Below are 12,152 nucleotides of genomic sequence, written 5' to 3'. Positions count from 1 at the left end.
TCTGGGCTAAACCAAGTTTTGCCTTGTATTTTTATTAGATACAGTATTTTCCGTAATGTGAGCAAAGCAAATTAGAACTGACTGCTAATTTCTATCATTAGCTGGATTCAAAGGATATTACCAAACCATCTGACCATAGGCAACACTGAAGCACTTCAGAAAATTTGATACTGATTTGATATTATTTCTGAAAGGACACCAGAAAATACAAAAGATGCTGTCTCACAGACAGGAGACAGAAAATATTCAGTGTGACCTGGGGAAGCCTGGATGAGAATATCTTGTCCTGCTGAACTAGGGTCATATTTTAAGATCCAAAAAGAAAAGAAAAAAAAAGGGGGGAAAGAAGAAAGAAGGAAAAAAAATATTTCAAGCTATCAGTTGCTTGAAGCTCAGAGTGTTTGCATTTAACATGGGTAGGGAAACTCCTCCTGCTGTAGTATATTAACCCTTGTTTTGACCTCTAATCGATGTCTTTTTAATGCATAGGATTTTCATAATAAAGATAACGTGAGAGCGTATCTGTGTGAAAGGGTATCTACCACAAGCCATAAATTCAAGCCTTGCATTTTTCTTTGTAACATGTCAATATTTGTGACACTAACTAAACATATTTTATTCATTTGACAAGGACTGTTACATTATATTGAAAACTTTTGTTTCAATGTCACCACCTCCCCGTTTTGACGGATGGCGAGTTAGTTTTGTTAAAACGCAAGGGGTGATAGCGTATGCTCCAGTGAACTTTCCCTCCTCTCAGCACCAGAGACAAAAACCTGCAGCTCTGCTCTGTTCTGGCAGCCATCTGGCCAGCTTTCTCTCAATGCCTGCCCCACACCACACTGCAGGCAAAATTTCAGGGCTCTAGAGCTCTGTGGAGCTATTCATGACATACCAATTTCACATTTTCTGCTTGTACGCTTGCAACAATAAATGCTAATGAGGACTATGAATGACATTTTTAAAGACAATAAAAAGGTCTCCAAATCCCTTGCATATGGAGACACTATTTTCTAAACTTCACCTTCTGTTAGGGACCCATTACACTCTAAAGGAAAAAAATAACCTAAGGAGAACAATGAGATGATCAAAGCATAACCAAGTCCTTACGAATTCCAAAGAAAACAATGCTTGCAAAGCTAGCTTAATGACAGACAGATTTTACGCTGATGTACAGTGGTAACACTTCAGCATAGTAACTCTCTTTTTTGCTAGTACTGTTTTCTGGGTTCAGCTTTAGCACTGATACTTGGGGGGTGTTTAAAAAACTAGGGGGGGTGGAAGTCATAGCAAATCCTCACTTTCACTGATCATGTATAACCCCACAAGCAATGGATTTGGACTTTGTAATTATGAATCTCTAGATGAGTCCAAGATTAAACTGTTACCATTAATTGATTTGGAATGCTACGCTTTCATAAGACATTACTGCAGTGATCAAGTGCGGTCAAGAGAAATACCAAATTTTCATCCTTTCTTTCCCCAAATCTGCCTTCCTTTGGCAATGTTATTGATAAAAAAAAAAAAAAAGTTGCCTTTATTCTTGGTACTGTCTTTTGTATTTAATTAAAGACAGCTTCCCCTTAACAAGGATTAAAAACACTTTCAGGAAAATCCACCAGGTGGAGCAAATACACAGCAATACAAACTATTTCTGTTCCCACTGCCATTTTCAACAGCGAAAATGTTTAAATGGAAATAATCTTACCTCTTGACCCCCCTTCTTTACCCTTTTGTCACATATTGATCAATTTGTACTTATTTACCACATTTATAACAGCACAAAGGCTTTGTTCATAGGGGCCTTCGTACAAAGCTATTGTTCCAGATGAGTTTCAACATGAATTTGCAGTCCACAGTAGTCATCAGATACATAAGGGAAATCAAAGAATGGTATTATTCAAATATATACATGTCTATATTCAATTATATAATGATAATGTTGTACTTGTAAAACAAACTGACAAGCATTCAGAAAATAAAGCTTAGTCTTATATCAGGCAGCCAAATCTTTACACTGGACTCCACTACAACGGGCTAGAATACCAGCCATTCCACATATCTTGTTATGTGTTTATACACACAGTAGTGCTGGTAACATCAGAGCAGCACCACTATACACTATGGTAGTGTTTACTATTAATGCCTTTATTTTAGTATGACATTCATCAACTACTAAGTAATTTCAAAAGTGAATGAATGAGGACCATAAATAAGTATGAGCAGAGCTAGGACAGCTAGGCATTCATTTCCCCATTTAAATTATTTGTTTTGAAGCACCAGGTGAGAAAGCCACTTCCTCAAGTATTTTAACTTACCCTGATGAATGAGAAGGTCTAATGGCATAGACGCAGTGGGGCACTTTTACATGAAGAGAACTAAGTCCTAACAGGAAAGTGGTTATGGATGAGTTTTCTCACAGTTATAATAGGACAACCCACTGTCAGACCCTGTAATTGCTAAAATGGCAAAGCAATATTACCAAGTGAACTGCTCTAATGCAGTTCAGCATCTGGAAACACAGCAGAATGAGTGCACAGACTCATTCAACCCCTGATGATGGAAAAGCATTATCATTTGCGAGTGACAAAGGGAAGGCACTGATTTTAGTTAAACATTTTTTTTTTTGTTTCCACTGCTTTTTTAGTTACACCTCCTATCATGTTTTCCTCTCACTTTTTCATGCAGTGCCCTCCATCTTCTCTCTGCCACCACATCTATTTCTATGTTCTTGTTTCTGGGGGCACCTTCTCTCTACCTTCTCCAACCCACTATATGACTTGCTTGCTTCTGCTAGCTTAGACATTCAACCTCTCCCACTTCTGCTTCCCCAAAAGCTAGATGTCCCAAATTTGGTACTCATATTATGGTGAGTAGTACCATAAAATATTACCCACATAAATTAACACATAAAAAAGATCAACAACCAGAACTCCTAACAGGGAGGACAAACATTGTGTCAGTTAGGTTTCCACTAGAAAACCGGACCAGAATGGGATCCACTTAATGTGCAATCAGAGGAGCACAGCACTCTCCCTAGAAGGATGATGTGTTGACACAAGCTTTGTACTTTTAGTCCAACCCAGAAAAATCCCATCACAGCTAAGGAAAATTAACATACAAAACCTTTGTTTCTTTAGGAAAAGCCTTGAGGAACACAGGCCTTTAAATATCATTTCATTTTATCTAATTGTGTTGTACTCCACATGGTGCTTCGTTGTAGCCATTCAGCAGAAAAGCAGAAAAAGAATGCAGAGGTGATTATGAAGTGGAATTTCATACAAAGAGCAAATTACACCACTTCACACTAGGAGAACATCTGCAAAGAGCAGCAGTAAGTGTTTGGGTACAATGCAAGGTACCAGTTTTAATAAAGCCCAAACCAGCTTCAGAACCATTATCCACGAGAACTTCACTTAAGCAAGACTGTCACAGCAGAGACTTGCAGTGATGCCCAAGATAAATTATTTCTTCAAACAGAATACTGGTTTCAAATCATTATCTATGAGGCATTTTTGAGGTGACAAACATGGATTAAAGGCTATCATTTTCTGCCATTTTCAAAGAGAAGCTAGACAACACACCCCATGGGTAGGAGAAAAGTGTGGTTATTGTCACCACGTGTCACTAGAGAACTTTCTTTTACTATGCTGTTGGTTGAGGTGGGCAAAGGTTGTAGACAGTTAATTAGATTAGGAACTGCAAAAAAACAAAGGCATGTGAAACACTAGAAGGAGGGACACACATGACTTGTAAAGGTTTAGCTAATAATGCTTACATACAGATACCATTTCCTCTGTATGTACAAGCCCTCCAAGAAAATGACACTGACCGCCACGCATAAACCATCTTTTCCTCATCCTGTAGATACAAGCAATGCTTATTTAAACTATAGCTTCTTTACAGTATGTCAGAGACTTATTATGTCTAAGTAATTCACTTTTACTTAAGGGCACCTTTACATAACAGTAACCTAAGGAGTTCATAATGAAGAAGAGGGCCCGATTCTAAACGTGAAGGATTATGTACATATGAAGAGTTTATTAGATGACTATTGATATACTGAAACAGCTCTTTTGTTGCACCATCCCCTGCAAATCCTTCTTAGATGGAGGATTAGTGGCACAATAGATCATAATGACTCTTTTGGTCCCACTGCACTATCAATTTCCAGCTGCCTGTTCCCACTGAAGGCTCTCTCAAGGAAGGGTCCCTAGAACCCTTATGTAGCAATGTTTGTATGCAAGAAAAAAAAGTATATCCTTAAATCTGTATTACAAAACTATAGTGAAATATTAGCATGGAAAACATAAGTAACTGCTGAAATTATTTCCGTCTCACCTACAAAGTACCCAAAATCCTTAGCACATGAAAATGTCCTCTAAGGCTGCAAGCACAACTGTATAGACTGGACCAAATGCCTTCAGTACAAAAGAAAATGAAACCTTAGTTAACTTCCAGCTCTCCTCCACTCCCACAACCACAAATATCTTTCTTGGACCAGCTTCTGCCCACATTAATGAAAGGCAATAGTCACATGCTACACTCACTTTCTGCTGCAAAGCCATACCAATTATGTTCCCTTATTCTATTACTTGTACCTTGTGATCTTAAGCTCTGCCAGTACAACTACTAACAGCACTGTGCTATATACCAAAGTATTAAAATTACACAAATAAGATTCATATTCTTCATTTATCATTCAAACAAGAAGTCATAATTCGTCACCAATAATAAAAAAAAAATATTCACGACCTCTACCTAACTGAACATTTTATCACCTTTCAGCTACAAACTTGAGTTTTAGATTCCAATAAATACTTTCGATCTATGGGCCCAAACCTCACCAGAGCACAGAGCCCTGCCTTTTGCACCCATGAGTGACCTCAACAAACAGCAGCTATTAGGAGCAAGGACTATAACTGATCCTATCCCAACATAACACCAAGCTGGACAATGAATAAGGAGAATGGAAGCACCGATAGCTGCCACTGCTGTTTTAACATACCATGCCAGAATAAACACTGGCTTGGTTTGCATCTACAGGATGAATAAAAATTATGTTGCCAAGCATGCTGAAAATGAAATACATAAAATGCCAAGAACGATGACTGTGTTAATGATCACTAAAAAACAAAACAAAAAGATGTTTTCAGAAGTTTATTTGCTGCGTGCTACAAACTCCACCTGAAAGAATTTGCTCCTCACACGATTTTACCTCTGAAAATAAAAGGCCAAGAAAGGAGAGACAGAATGAAGTTAAAGGAAAAAGCCACAAATTCAGAAGAGAAAGGGTTAACATAAATGTTTTGCTTCAGTCGGTATTATACCAATGCCAGAAATACAGGGAAAGGCTAAAAAGAGCCAATTTTTTTTATTATTATTTTTTAAAAGAAAAGAAAAAAAAAATCAGGCCTATCTGTCACAGGGTTGTCCGGGCTGGAAGAACCGGCAGGAACCTCAAATTCCTGACCAAACCCTCTTCCACACAATGCCTCCTGAATGGAAGGAACCCAGGCCCGGCAGAGATAGCCCGCTGTCAGGAACCAGCCCTGACGTTTGCGGACAGACGGGGCTGGCCACGCAGGATGTCAGAGCAGCAAACTGCTGTTTGAGATACTGGCTTTTCACACACTCCCAGCCTGGATGTTTTGCTCTTCAGGTAATTAAACAAGGAAACGGTGCTGATGTGTACAAGTCTGACCCCTGCGCCGTGGCTCCGAAGTTCTGCTATCGACTTCCGCACAAACTGCCCGGAGCATCAACAGAAGCTTCTACTCCTGCTTCCAACACCAAGCTCTAAAACAAATCCTTCTGGAAGTATCTGCTGCTGCCTTTTCCTTTCTCTCCTTTTTTTTTTTTTTTTTTTTTTTAAGAAGAGCCAAACTTGCTTTGTTCCGTACACCTTGCTGCTTTCTCATGAAAAAAGAAGCAAAAAGGGAAAGAAACTGGTACTTTGGGGTAGCTGTTCTTCAGCCAGCCATTCAAAATATTAAATATCTGGGGGAGGGGTGGAACAGACAGAAAGACAAGGCAAGGGATTCCCAAATTAATGCTTACTTTAATGTCATTACTCAAAATGAAAAAGATCCTGAAAAGTGTTTCTGATTCATCCAACCAACTGCCAGACATTCACTTATTTAGAAATAAAATTATTCCGATTTAAACATTTTTGAAGAGTCTTTGTCTTAGAAGAGGACATAAATCATAGAACTGGGTATTAGACAAGTAAACCAATGTTTTCCCTCTTTTTCCCCAAATTTAAGAAACAGGAGAAGGCAGGTGTTACCACCTATACTCAGTGAAAACCCCTACACAGGCTGCTCTGTGACTGACCTAGTTTCTACGCTCTTTAAAGGCTATTTAAACAAAAATTATTTTTTAAAAAGGTAACACATTCCTCCTTCTTTCCGAAAAATCCACAGAATAGAATATTGGCTGAAAAGAGAAGAGCTCAGAAGAAAGAGGAGTACAAAAGCATGCCTGCTTGTCTGTGTTCAACACAAAGAACATTAAATGAAAACAACTGGCACGCCGCCAAATTCCTATACAGGCAAAGAGATTCAAATAAATTGATTTCACGCATCACACTGACCTGGGATCAGTGAGCAATGGTACAATACACTCGCTACTCCATGTGGGGCAAAGCCCATTAATGTTATCAGTGCCACAGTACATTAGCAAGAGGGGGAGAGGAAAAAAAGAGGGAGAACCCAAACTCTGCAAACTCAGAGGGAAAAATCACTTTAAAAAAGGAACTTCAGCTTCAGCTGGAGTGCTTGGTTTCAGTTTACCAATAAATACATTGTATTGTGAGTGCTCATCCTCTGCTCACCTCAAAGGATTCAAAGATCGTATTTTCAAATTAAAACAAATACTAATGTCACACACATTCCCCTTCCATCCTACTTTTTAACACAGTTGTTCTCAAACTCGGTTATTCTCTGTAAATTTCCTCCCTTCCCCATCCACCAGTGTTTTATATAGATTATGGGTTATTTTCTTTGCACTTTAAAAGATGTATTCCCCCCCAGGATACTCTTACTAGCTCAGAAAGTAAAGCTGGAGAAAACAGCCACTGCTCTCAACTGGTCCAAATCAACCTGACCTACAGAATAAACCGCTGTATTTGCAAGGCAGCAGTGAGCACCAGGGCTCCAGGCTCCCTTTGCAAAGTCACCCAGGCACGCTTCTTCATCACAAGGCAGAATCTCCAAAACAGTGTATTTTGAATTTCACTTTCTCACAACGTGTGAAGTAACCCGTGTGTGCTGGAGTCTCCTCTTGTCATCCCGGCTTGGTTTTTCATTAAGATCTCTCACACTCCAATCAAGAGCAATGCTAGCAAGCCACAGGTGTGCACCACATGAACAGATGAAAATCTGATTGTGAGCTGTGTAATGACAATTCACTGTCTATAATACACTTGTCCCATTTTGCATCTGTTGTATGTTAGAAGGGGGGTTTATTATTTCCATTGTACTCTAAGATACATAGGTAAGAAAACAATTGTTTTGAAGATTAAAAAGGAAAGGAGACAAAAGACTTTGCAACAGCAAAACAATGATGACAATGCTTGAAAAGGATCACATCAGCAAAGGTAGTCTAATGCTACAAGAGGCTGTCGCTTCAAGGAGGTGATACTCAAACAGCTTTCATTTTGCCATTTTGTTTCAAATAGCAAGACAAATCTTGCTGGGCACAACGAAGTCCTTATCAAGTTAAGCTCTAAGAATGTTGGCCTCATCTCTCATCACGCATCCAAACGTAGGTATGGAGCTTCTTGGCTGTTTAAGACTAAAATTTTTGAATGTGTAACAGACACATACATCCAGATAAAGGTACCTTACCTAGTCACTCATTTCAAATAAATGTCAAAACGGGAATGCCCAAAGATCTAACACTTGCTAAGCACCACTGGTCACTCTCTTTTATAAAGGACTACAAAGCAATTTTGGATTTATCTTCATCACCATATACAATATCATCAATTTTGTAAGTTGTGCTATAGAAAGGATGTGTTTATTTTGGTATAAAGCTACACAGACAGAACTGCACAGGAAAGGGAGTCAGCAGCTTCACAGTGGCTGAGATGTGCCTGCACCCAGGTGATAGAGGCAGCCTGACCTGCCCATTGGTTAGCAAGACAGATAATGTGCTGTTCCCTTCCATTATGAATATTTCAGTAGTACAACCAGATCACTGGGACTTTATAAGGATGAAGTGAATTTCAGTCATATTAATTCCTTCTTCTATAAAAAATGGATAGTATTAGAAAACATGTATATGTTGTAGGAAATTTCCATTATCTTGCACGTGCTCTGACAGCAATAAACCTCAATAAGCTTCCCATTAGTATGCCAGCACTGCGTGCTTCAGACACGCAATCTTTACTTTTACATTTATTTTTAAAATCCTTTATGAAGACCCATATGGTAAAAGAAACCAAACAACAACCACCTGTACAGAGTACACTTACACTCTGAAAAACAGACAGTAGATAGAAAAAATGAGAACTAGTCAGAAGCTAAACCACTGCTAAATTAGCAAAATAAAAGTGCAAGAAGAAACCCTGCTAAGATTATTCATTCTTTTTCAATGCTGACTGTGTAGAGGAAGGTCCCAGAAAAGCATTTACTTGTTTAAAACTGAGCTAGGAACTCAAATTAGAATGCAAATTCATTTTAAGTAAGATTTCATTTTTCGAAAGGATGTTCACACTGGTGCACAGAACCTCAGCCCCAGCCCCTTGCCATGAGTGATGTGCAGCATCCCGCTGGCTCTCCCAGCTGTGCTCCATCACCCCACAGAGAGAGCAGCATGAGCCACCATATCTCAGGTGAGGAGATTAGTGGTATGATCAAGGCTTAGCTGCCTTCAAAACTAACTGGAACATAGTCTAGAGTGCTCAGACACTGTTCATTTTATTTTGGTATCATAATCTGTCACAGTTATGTCATAAGCAAAATGGTCCAACACTGAGAACAAAAATATCAGAGTGCAGGAAAGCACTTAAAATCAGTTTAGTTCTTGCCATCTAGACACACCATTTTAGGAGAAGTAATGTAGTTACAGTAAAGTCAGGAAACACAGTCATAGGTTACCTAGAAATTTTGTTCTGCCGTAGCAGATTTGCTTTTCCAATATGGTAAAAACCTTTGCACACAAGGAGCAGAAATACCCATTCTCAGTATCATCTCAATCCCATTTATCAGATTCCCAATCCAATGAGTTTACCAGAGGCTTCCACTAAATTACAAACACAACCATTTTGCCAATGTGATTACAACTGTCCCTTAACCTGGTTGCAAATACTGTTCTAATTCACAGTTCAGAAGCTGAACTTCATTATTTTCACAGCTCAGCCAAGTAATATTTACATGACACATGAAAAGCACATATGTCACCAGAAGTAAAAAGCACAGTTAAAACTTCCACATATATGTATTTTAAGATAAGGAAGATTTTAGAAAAGTCATCACTGACAGATTTTATTGGCATTACTATACTTAAGAATTGAAGTGACATTAAAATGAAGACACCACCTTCATTGATTTAGACAGATTCTTTGGAGGCTAAAGGGAAAGATTTCTTTTTTAATTACAGTTTACAAGGCAACGTACAGTCATTAAAAATAGCTTCTAAAAGGTATGCACATTACAAAATCAAATATTTTTCTTTTCCTTACCTTGACAAAATTCAAAGTTCCCTTTTTTCCGGCAGTCACCTATCACTAAACTCAGTGCTCTCCAAGTGTTTCTTTTGACAGATATCATTCTCCACCAATCGCTCTGCTAATTTCCTCTTTCCTTTTCTGACTGGGACAGATACTATGTTCACCAGCCCAGAGATCAATCTTTTCTATTGACAACAACAAATGAAAAAAAAAGAAAAAAAAAAAAAAGAAAAAGAAAAAAAGAAGGAAAAAAAAGAAGCAGATATCACAGGCAGTTTGAAGCACCACCACCACACCCATTCATTTGCATGATAATAGCAGTCTTAAATAAAAAGGTAAGACAGAAATGCTATCATTCTAAATCAATTACCCACATTTTCTTGGTTAATATAAGGCAGTACTTTAAAACTGTATCAATTCTTTGACAAAGGCCGTTTCATAAGTTGCTCATTTAAAACAGTTGACATATAGACAGCAATGAACGAAGGGCAGCTTATATTCCACCATGAAAATACCTATTAGCTAATTCTGTAAAAATGCTTGCGTTTAAATACATTCATATAATATAAAATATTACATACTTTACCTGGTTCAACAGAAGCTCTAGAGAAACATTTATTAAACCAACATGGTTACTAAAAATAGAGACCCTGCAGTTACGTATCGATATACTAATTTAGATTTGTAAGTCGTAACAGCAAGCACATTTAAACAAAGGAAGATCAAAAAGCTATTGATGTATTTACACATCACCCTCCCACTTTTGAAAAGGCAATTTCCCTCCCACTCCAACACCTACAAAAACTGTTTATTTGGGTTACACAAATACTTTGTCATTTGTATGAGTCTGTATTACAGCACTGCCAGTTTTTCCAAGACATTACTATGCTTTTCAGGGGTTTGTAATTACGTTAAGGCAGAAAGATTTTCAGAGCCAGGCAAACACAGTTACGTACATGCTTCAATCTGCATCCATTATTCAGGTATTTTGAGACGTAAGGTTAAGCATGCAAAAGGATCTGGACACAGCTGCATGCATCTAATCAAGAACCCTGCCCCAACCCTCTCCTGGACTAGATCTTACTGCAAAAAAATGTCTCACCCAAGGGCATTTGCAACAGCTCACATTTGTGTTTGTGCTAGAAATTGCAATCTTTTCCACAAGCACCCTCCTCAAATCAAAACAAACCCTCACCAAGTTAAAGTTATGTTAAAGAACAAAGGAGTTCATCACCCAAAATCCTTTCTCTTCCCTATTTGTGGTAGGATGTTTCTACGCAGCCTTGACACAAACCAAAATCCTATCAATTTCAGTGAAAACAAGAGGCCTGTAAGGACTGCAGGACTCTTATGCAGGATTTGGCAACCGTGAAGCTTTCAGTATGAGACAACTGCCTTTGGCATTTGGAAAATAATCTCCAAAATGCAGTCTGGACTCCCAACATGGGTGCAATAACTACTTTTCTAAAATTACTTCTATTTGAGATTACTCTAGTTGTCACTATGTTCTTCATAGGCAATAAATTTACCTTTCAGTTGTGCCTTATCATTAATTGTATATAGTTTTCAATTGTCCAGGCTTTTGCATTAATACTTTACATTTCCATAAATGCATACAACATTCCCTGAATTGTTATTATTGTTTGATTTTTATGGTCATAAACTTATATGTCTACCAAAACTCAAAACTCCTTCACTGACCGAGTGGCCCTATTAATTTCACTGAGATCATTTAAACATCAAGTTTTCTACCGAGTGACACTAGCACAATCTGGTTGAAATATGGACTTATAGTGGAACATTAAATTAACATCATATTTTGGATTCAGAATTAGACACAGCAACCATCTGTAAAGATGCATTCATGTTTTGCTAACCTTTACTAATTTGGCCACTAGAAATAATTATGTTCAAATATGTTAAATTATGTAACATAGCAATTCAATGTTGGAGTCTGCTGAATAGCATACTCCTTTTTCATGGCTGGGAAGATTTTTAAACCTCTTACTGTAAAAAAAAAATAAAAAAATATAAAGTTCTTACACCACCACCAAAAAAATAACAGTACCCGTCTGTCGTTCACTGTATGATGAAGGCATCACTTTAACTTACTACTCTTCTTTATTTCAGCCCCACATTAATTTTCTCTATATGCCACATTTTCCAAAGTGACGGATGCATTCTGCTATACCCATTCTACACTAACCTCCTTTTTAAAATTTATTGTTGCTTCCTGAATTGTAAACTGCTGCTGTTGCTGGAATGTACATGCAAAACTGTCTGAACTTCACTGAGAGTAGAATGCTTCAAACAATTTGTCGTCTTACAAGAGTGTTATAAAAAGGGATCAACATGTTGTATTACCATGGAAATTTTGAAAAACATACTTTCCCAAACAAATATTACTTTTTCTCAATGGTATGAAGTAATGAAAACCACATGTGTAAATCTGCGATCCGTGCAGTAGTTCAAGCTG

The 12,152-nt window shown here is 37.9% G+C and overlaps 1 protein-coding gene across 7 annotated transcripts in view; it reads right to left on the bottom strand.

The window, feature by feature from the left end:
* The window catches only part of RUNX1T1 (RUNX1 partner transcriptional co-repressor 1), a 120,845-nt gene that overhangs the window by 91,199 nt on the left and 17,494 nt on the right, over window positions 1–12,152 (bottom strand). For 3 of the 7 annotated variants that reach the window (XM_061346775.1, XM_061346776.1, XM_061346774.1), the window contains exon 2: window positions 9,689–9,861. The exons of the other annotated variants lie outside the window; for them this stretch is intronic. In XM_061346775.1, coding sequence (XP_061202759.1) covers window positions 9,689–9,776 — 88 coding nt within the window. In that variant the 5' untranslated portion in view covers window positions 9,777–9,861. The remainder of the gene's footprint in view (window positions 1–9,688; window positions 9,862–12,152) is intronic. 7 annotated transcript variants of the gene reach the window in all.

Source organism: Neopsephotus bourkii, unplaced genomic scaffold, assembly GCF_033783945.1.
Source record: "Neopsephotus bourkii isolate Nb327-2 ecotype Australia unplaced genomic scaffold, CSIRO-AGI_Nbou_v1 NB_275, whole genome shotgun sequence".
NCBI classification, from domain to species: Eukaryota; Metazoa; Chordata; class Aves; order Psittaciformes; family Psittacidae; genus Neopsephotus; species Neopsephotus bourkii.
Note: the sequence above shows the minus strand (reverse complement) of the source record. Positions and strands in the feature narration are given on the sequence as shown.